At 36.0% G+C, this 8,521-nt stretch overlaps 1 protein-coding gene across 4 annotated transcripts in view; it reads left to right on the top strand.

Moving 5' to 3' along the window:
* TSNAX (translin associated factor X) overlaps positions 1-8,283 on the top strand; it is a 34,710-nt gene extending 26,427 nt beyond the window's left edge. For 2 of the 4 annotated variants that reach the window (XM_069572607.1, XM_069572609.1), the window contains exons 5-6: positions 2,802-2,929; positions 6,622-8,283. In XM_069572607.1, the coding sequence (XP_069428708.1) occupies positions 2,802-2,929; positions 6,622-6,999 (506 nt within the window). In that variant the 3' untranslated portion in view covers positions 7,000-8,283. Of the gene's footprint in view, positions 1-2,801; positions 2,930-5,566; positions 5,732-6,621 lie in introns of all 4 variants that reach the window. The other 2 variants (XR_011253157.1, XM_069572610.1) reach the window with 2 other exon arrangements.
* Positions 8,284-8,521: the final 238 nt, after the last annotated feature.

Consider the following 8,521-nt stretch of genomic DNA (forward strand, 5'->3'; position numbering starts at 1 on the left):
TGGATGGGTGTTCCCTCCACCGCCACCCCTCACCATTTTGGAGGGTTATCTGCTTTACCCAGAGTCTTGATTTAAATGTTAATCACATCTTGAGAGTACTTTCACACCCACATTTAACAGGTGTTTGGCCTGAGCACCAGATGACCATAGTGTTACCGTGAGAGAGCAGAGAAGAGACTGGTTCAGTGTAAGTGATAACCTCTCTTCTGACTGATTTCCTCTACCTTGAACTACACACTGGAATTTGTACCCTGTCTGTCAAATCAGCTTGAGATTATAGGTGTGTAGATAAAGTCATCCTTCGGCTTACACTGGCTTATACCCATTAAACTGAGATAACACCTGCTTGATGAAATCATTGAGCCTTAAGCATAAAGCCCCAAGGAAGCTTGCTTGCACCACCTTCAACTGATAGAATCTTACATGACAAGAACTTTGCTGCTTGTTATTTGCAGCATTTAAAATACTATTTTGTTCAACATGGCCCTGAAATGTAAGCCAACTTTAGGAATTTGGGGGCAAGATTATGCCTAGAAATACTGAAGAAGTAGGAAAATTCAGAGAGTGTTACTCAAACAGTGTACTTTTGTTAAAGGATTTGTATGGATTTACATATCCATCTTTGAAATGTATAACTACATGAGTATAGTTATATGCTATATAAATGTATAACTACCTGCCCATAGCATGAGTTGATGTAAATGGGGGTTGAAATTAAGCAGGTGCTTATCAACCATGTTAATGATTTTCCTCTGTATTCTAAGAGCCATGGAAAGCTATTTAGGCTTTAAGCAGGGTGGTGATGTGGTCATTATTATTAAACTGGTATTAATTATAGTTATTAAATAGGCAAAAAAAAGACTATTTACAAGACTATTAAAAAGTCTGTGGTGTGAGAATGGATGAGAAAGGGGGAAAAATAGATGACGGTAAGGCCAGGATCCTCTTAGAATTGGCAAAACAAAGATGGCTAGGTTTAGAAGGAATATTGTGAATTCATTGTTGATTATGTTGATTTTTGAAGTCCCTCTGATGGAATTGTCAAATATGCGTTTGGATATATGTGGTTCTAAACCAGAGATGTAAAGTTGGGAGATGGCAGCATTAATTGAAGCCAAGTATAGGTAATTTGTTGGAGAAGGAAATGGCAACCCTCTCTAGTGTTCTTGCCTGGAGAATCCCAGGGACGGCAGAGCCTGGTGGGCTGCTGTCTGTGGGGTCACATAGAGACAGACACGACTGAAGTGACTTAGCATAGGTAATTTGAGAGCCTAGGACTGGCAGAGACTAAGAAGACATGGCTAGAGAGGTAGAAAAAAGGGGAACTAGGAAAAGATGCCGTAGAAGGGGCCAACGGGAAGCTTGTTTAAGCGAGGGGAAAAGTGGTCAAAGTGCTGAGTGCTGCTACATAATTAAGACTGAAAAAATGTCCATTAGATTCATTGACTGGCATAATTTTTAAGTTAGAGCTGTTTTGGCCTAGAGATGTGCTCAAGCTGGGATGAAGTAGGCTGAGAAGTGTGAGATGTGGTTATTAAGAAGCTACTTTAAGAAATTTAACCGTGGAGGGGAGTAGAGATATCGGGCAATAGTTGGGAGGAAAGATATGGCCTGTGGATGGGAGAGATCTGAGTGAGTGTAAATGTTGACGGCATCCAGTAAAGAATGTCAAGTGGAAAACCTCAAATAAGGAAGGAAGCATCTGTGTTAAGGGTCCTGCTAGGACTGCATCTTGATCCTGAGGACAGGCACCTTGGCTGGCCTGTCACGATGGAACACCTGTCTATAGGAGTACTAGGGGTGAAGGAGATAGAGTACCAGTATTTATTTTTCTTAAGTTCCTATTGTAGTCATCAGTGTCCAAACAGGAAACAGAAAGTGCATTGTTGTTCAGTCGCTAAGTTGTGTCCGACTTTTATTTCTGAACTTATTTTCCTCTTCCTATTTTTTACAATAAAGCCTTCAAAAAGAAGACCAAGTTTCTTAAACTGACAGTAATGATAATAATTTTAAGAAACACTTTTTTCCCTGTATTACCTTATAGATGAAGACATAATAAAATAATGCTGAAAAGTATGGGTATAGAATTTGGTTGTTTTAAAACACTTGAAAAAGTATAGCAGTATTTTTGACCTTTACTGACCTCTAATTCAGAGTGGACTCTGTAGGATTTACATCCGATGCAACTGGTATTATTACTCATTAGCTTTAAAAAAAAAAATTCAACTACTGAAGCAGAAAGGATTTAATTTGAAGTATGAGGAAAATGTTATTTTGAATTTTGACACTTCATTATTTACAGTGTCTTGGGTTTTTGACCTAGGAACATTTTAAGGAAGAGCCAAATTATCTTTTAATTTTATCTCATATGATTGTCTATTTTTGCTGCTTAAGGGAACAAAAACTAACCTGTATAAATTCTGTTAAAACCTACCAGAATTTTGGTAATAGCCCTTTCTTAAATTCTTTAGAAAAAGTATTTTTCTGAAAATCTTTGCCATTTCTCTATAGGAGAGGATAGATTTTTAAGACTAATGGACTCATGAAATACAAGGAAGACTCTGAACACATTTCTGTGTGAGCCATCTTAAGTTCAGTCACAGGAATGTTTGCTGTGTGCAGTGCCAGTCCCCACCAGCTATCCCCAGGTGGTGTGTTCTCAGAGTCGAATCTAGGGCTGATGGAATAGATAACCGTCAAGCTTTTGTTGAGCTAGATGATGATTAGTTTGAAGTTCATTACTGTGACATTCTTACTAATTTAGTGGTTGTTCCTGAGTAATTTTCCTGTTGGTTTTTCAGGACTGCAGGAATATGTGGAGGCTGTCTCTTTTCAACACTTCATCAAAACACGATCACTTATCAGTATGGATGAAATTAATAAACAGTTGATTTTTTCAACAGAAGACAATGGGAAAGAAAATAAGACTGTAAGAATTTAAAATCATATTTCACATTTATTACATAGTTTACACAGCAGCGTGATGATTGTAGGAGATTCATTGGCTTATAATGCAAAGAATATTGAGATGAAAATGTTCTTTCTAAAGTGTGATTTCATAGATTCCCAACTAGGGAAATGGTCTTTCTAAATGCATTAGTTAGTGGCTCAACACCTGTGGGTAGGTGGGGGGAGCAGCACCCGTTTATGTGAGCATTGTGGAGCGGCCATTGTGTAAGCCCACTCTTAGTTTCCTGTGTATCTGCCAGTGCCCTGTATAAATACTGTCTCATTCAATCCTTTTATTAAACTTACGAGGTAAGAATTACTACCCTCATTTCACATACGGCTTTTACAGAGTCCAAGTGACTTTTCAAGCCCTAGTCACGCACGTGTGCAGCTGACTTGGGAGCCAGGTGTCCTGAACCCAAAGCCAGGAGCGCCCTCGCCACTCTCCCAGTGTTTCTCGCCATGGGCCACGGGGCCCTGTGCCAGGCATCTACCTCAAAGGGGTGTTTTAAAGGATTTGAGTTAGAGACTTTAAATTAGGTAGCATACAGCACATGCCACATAGGTGCTCAGTAGTTAGCAGTCATTATAAGGGCCAATGTAATATGATACAGTGAGAGATGTTGATTTAATCACTGAGTTCATAATGCTTGTATCTGAAATAGTGTAATTCAACTTTTAAACAAGTACTGTTTTTTTCCCCTGAGTTTCAAGATATAATATTCAGGCCATGAGATAAAATTTTGAGTATTAGATAGTCTCCTAAGATATTAATACACTTAAAGGTACAGTTAAACAGTTTTTTTTCTTTTCTTTATTTTTCACCAGTTTCTCTTTCATTATTATTTTAAAAAATCAGGTAGGCAGAAAGTGGAAGAAGGTATGGAAATCATATTTTCTTGAATGTTAATAAAATATTAATACTAAAAAGTGAGATAAGTTGGCATGACAGGTGTAGCTTACGTCAAGGAAACCATATATTTTCTCAATTTTAAAAATTAAGTGAATTTTATTGAGGAAATTCATCTTGAGAAGTAAAATTCTTTCATATTTTTAGTTCATTTAGTAAAGATTGAATTACAGAAAGAAGTAAGGGGCGCCTATGTGACCCTGCTTCTTAAATATATTAGGCAAATTATGATACTTTCCTTTCGATTCTCTGTAATTCAGAATGGAAGTATCAAGGGCAAGAAAGTAAAGAGAAATGGGAGTAAATGCTCTGTTCTGAGGATTTATGTAGTAAATTATTCTAAGATTAGGATGTCATAATCATACACATGTGTCTTCTCAAAATGTTAAGACCACATTCATAAATAATATTTCCTTTCAGTGCTAGAGATTCATCTTGGTGCTAAAAATTCTGGAAATCCAATAGGGAAAGGTATTTTGCTCTGACTTGCATATTGAGAGTAGTGTCAAACCATTTAATTCTTTAAAACTTATTCGGAAAAATTCAAATGCACAAGAAAAGTGGAGAGAATAGTAATACATGATCTGGAGTCAATAATTGTTAATATTTTGTCTTATTTGCTTCATCTAAATGTTTTTTGCTCAATTAGTTTATAGGTATCCTGATAGTTTTCCCCTAAATACTTCAAGTCCATTGTGAAAAATTGCATTTTAAGTAATTTTATTTTCCCTGGTTTCTAATATATATTATCAGTAAAGCAGAATTTATTTCCTTGACAGTTTGTTGATTTTTTTAACATGCTTTTTTCTTCAAAATAACTTTGTAGTTATATTCAGGGAACTCCTTCTAATGATGGAAACAAAGAACAGTAATGTTTTCTTAAGCAAAAATTATTTGTATAAATGACTTATAAATACACCAGCCACTTCCCCCCCCCCCCCCACCACTCCCACCATAATCTATTCTTTCCAAAAAGATGTCAGTTCTCTTAACAGTTAATAGAAATGAAATATAGCAGGTCAGGCTAATTGGGGAGCTGACTTTGGATACTTACCAAGTTCTAACCATTAACTAGTGATACTACCTGCAGTGTTTCTGGGACCTCATTTCTCATATTCCATATTGAGAAGATTGGAACATATGGTCTCTGAAAAGTCCAACAGTGTTAGGAGTCATGTCCCGGATACAAAGCCACCAGATCATCTATAAGACCTAAATTTGACTCTGTCATTTGCTCACTTAATTCTCAATGTCTCTATTACCTGTAGGTAAAGTTCCAGTTTCTTACTGTGGCTTTCTCCCCTTGCTCTATCCCTTGTTCTGGCTTTCTAGACTCATCCCATACTACTTCTTACTTGAAATTTTACTCTAAAGAAATACCGCACTAGTTCCTCAAGTACACAGCACGATTCTCATCTGCATTCTGTTGCAGTTCCTTCTGCCTGAAATGTCCTTCAGTGTAATTGCAGCCCACCTAAGTCTCATCAGACTTTCAATAACAGTTCAGACATCTCCTCTTTCAGAAAGAATCCGTTAGAGAGAAGTTGATGTGGAGAGAGGAGATTGGTGTGGTGACGGTAATGGTGATAGCAGCTAACATTTATTGAGTATTTACTTTGTGTTGGGCACTATGCCAAGAACTTGGTAAATGTTATCTCATCCTTAAAAATAAACCTCTGAGGTAGGTACTGTTATCCCATTTTACAGATGAGGAAACTGAGGTTTAGAGAGATGAAATAACTTGCCCAAGGGCATACACCTTATGAAGCAAGGTCCTGGAAGAGGTGGGAGGAGATGGGTCAAGGTCATTTGGAAGAGTTAACCTCAAACAAGAGGAGGGACAACTCATCATCTGAGACTGAAGGATAGAAGGTAAAGATGGATGTGGACATAAATAAGTTTTTTTGTTTTGTTTCGTTTTGTTTTTAGGGATAAGGTAATTAAGAGAGCTTATGCCAGGGGATCTGGCAAATAACCAAGCCAGTGAAAGGAGGCAAGATTGTTTACTGAGAGTGAAGAGGTTTGGGATTGAGTAAGGGGCTGAGGAGAAAAGTAGTGAAGGTTTGAAATAGTGTCCAAAGAGACGGGCGAGAGCCATCTAAGAAATAAGTGAAAGGATTGGTGAGTAATTTGTAGTGGTACAAACGCTATACAGTTGTGATCATTATTATTATTTTTTAGCCTCGTGGTACTCAGTACTTGAATAAAGAACTAACAAGAATAGTTTTTAATACTGATTCAGGGTGTGTTTTTGCTGGGCAGGTGCAGTAGAAAGATAGGAGTCTGAGGAAACTGAGGAGGATATAGCAAGAGAGTGTTAAATCATGATGGTCAGTGCTGAGCGGGGACGGAGAGGCCAGAAAGGGACTAAGTGACTGAGAAAATCATGACTGGATCATAAACCTGGAGGGCTTTATGATTTGCCATTTAAATATGTAAGTCATTGTCATGGGATGAAGTCACTGGGCCTTAAGAATATCTTTATTTTATATGTCAAGTGAAGTTGGCAATGGTTGATTTTATAATGATACAATATTAGATTTCAGAATTATCTTGAAGTCGTAAATTCAACTCCTTGCTGAGGGCATGAGTTCTTCTTATAACATCTTGAATGGTCATTTAACAAAATGGATCATTTTATTTAGAGAAGATTAGTATGATTGACTTGCTGTTGATTTTGTACCTTACATGTATACATAGTCACTCTTTTTCACAGTGTATTTTCTTTGTGTGTGTGTGTGTTTATTTTTTTTTTTTACCAGCCTTCCTCTGATGCACAGGATAAGCAGTGCGGTACTTGGAGACTGAAAATCACGCCTGTTGATTACCTTCTGGGAGTGGCTGATTTAACTGGAGAGTTGATGCGAATGTGTATTAACAGTGTCGGGAATGGGGACATTGACACTCCCTTTGAAGTGAGCCAGTTTTTACGTCAGGTGTATGATGGGTTTTCATTCATTGGCAATACTGGACCTTATGAGGTTTCGAAGAAGCTGTATACTTTGAAACAAAGTCTGGCCAAAGTGGAGAATGCTTGTTATGCCTTGAAAGTCAGAGGTTCAGAAATTCCAAAACATATGCTGGCAGATGTCTTTTCAGTTAAGACAGAAATGATTGATCAAGAGGAAGGCATTTCTTAGGATAACATTACTCAGTTGTTTTTCTCTTAAGAACTCCTAAGAGAGACCAATTTGTAAGACTGTTATTTAGTATATCATTTGACTTTATTGTGGCTTTAGAAATGTTTTCAGTTGTACTTGTTTTAAATTGTATACAGGCTGTACGTAAAATTACCAAAATGAATCATTTCTTATATCTTACTCATGAAAATTTGCATACAGATGTGTTTGCATATATGCCTATTTGAATTTTTGTTGGCTAAACTTTGTCATTTATCTTTGTTAAATGTGAACATGCTTCAGAGTGCACTTTCTGCCATACCTGTTTTAATTTACTTTGTGTGAATTTTGGAGTGGTAATATTTCGTGGAAGACATTTATAGTTTAAGTTGGTGATCTTTTTAATATATAGAAAGATTTCTTAGTTACACATCTGGACCTGAGTTTCCTGTTTAAATTTCTTGGTAATATTGTGCCAAGCCTCCAAAATAGGTTTATTCCATAGAATTAGAATTAAAATTATTATTAATGTACTTTAATTCTATGAGGTATTGTAGTGAGAATTCATACTATATTCTGGCTAATTTTAGGTCATTTTGAATCCATATGAAACAGCCTTCCAGAAAAATTGACAGGCACCCAGATGTTAGTTTCTACATTGAATTTTTGTCCTTTATCACAGAAAGTCTGATAGAGAATTGGCACTAACATTGTAATATTGTCACTAATGTTTGAGTTGAATTATATAATTGCACACACAACTGAAAAGCTAGTGATTATTTAGTAATTTTTCTTGTTATTATATTTCATTAGGCATGTTTGGAGGCTTTCCTATTCTAACATCTATAAGAAATTACATCTAAATAATCATAATGAAGTTTTGAAATCTTTGAAATTTTAAGTTAACCCAAATGTTTATAGTTGTCCATTTGTGTTAATTGATACATAAAAAGTTGCCAAAGAAGATTTATCACATACAATTCAGCAATAAGACAATTGTCAACACAGTTGGGAATAACAAGTAGTATCACTAGTAATAGAAGTAGCCTCACTAGTAATATTTAGAATTGGAATTTGCCTACTAAAATTAATTATAGATTATTCCCTGTGGTGTGAAACTGACTTGAGCATGGCACTGTTGGCTGACAACTAGACATTTCCTTTTGGTTTTGTGAGTTTTGAGAGTCTGGATATTGGGTTTTATTTTTGGAAAGATTAGCAGCTCTGTTTGCAAGGGCTTATTCTTAAGTGTAATTTTCCAAAAATTATCACCTAAAGGAAAATAAAATATATACATGCCTAATAGACTAGGTTTGTTTGTTGTTTATTCTGGTGGTAGTATGTATTTTTGGTTTCCCTATTCAAAGATACTGAAATAGTTTTATTACATATTTTTGTTTCTTTTGCCACTTGAAGTTGATGAATATCTTAGAGATGTTTAAAATTGAACTCTTTGAATAAAGTATTAAAATGTAATAGTTTAGCTTATTTTTTTATCAGTTGAGAAATACTTCATCAAACTGTTAAGAATTTTTAGCCTTAA

Source organism: Ovis canadensis, chromosome 25, assembly GCF_042477335.2.
Source record: "Ovis canadensis isolate MfBH-ARS-UI-01 breed Bighorn chromosome 25, ARS-UI_OviCan_v2, whole genome shotgun sequence".
NCBI lineage: Eukaryota > Metazoa > Chordata > Mammalia > Artiodactyla > Bovidae > Ovis > Ovis canadensis.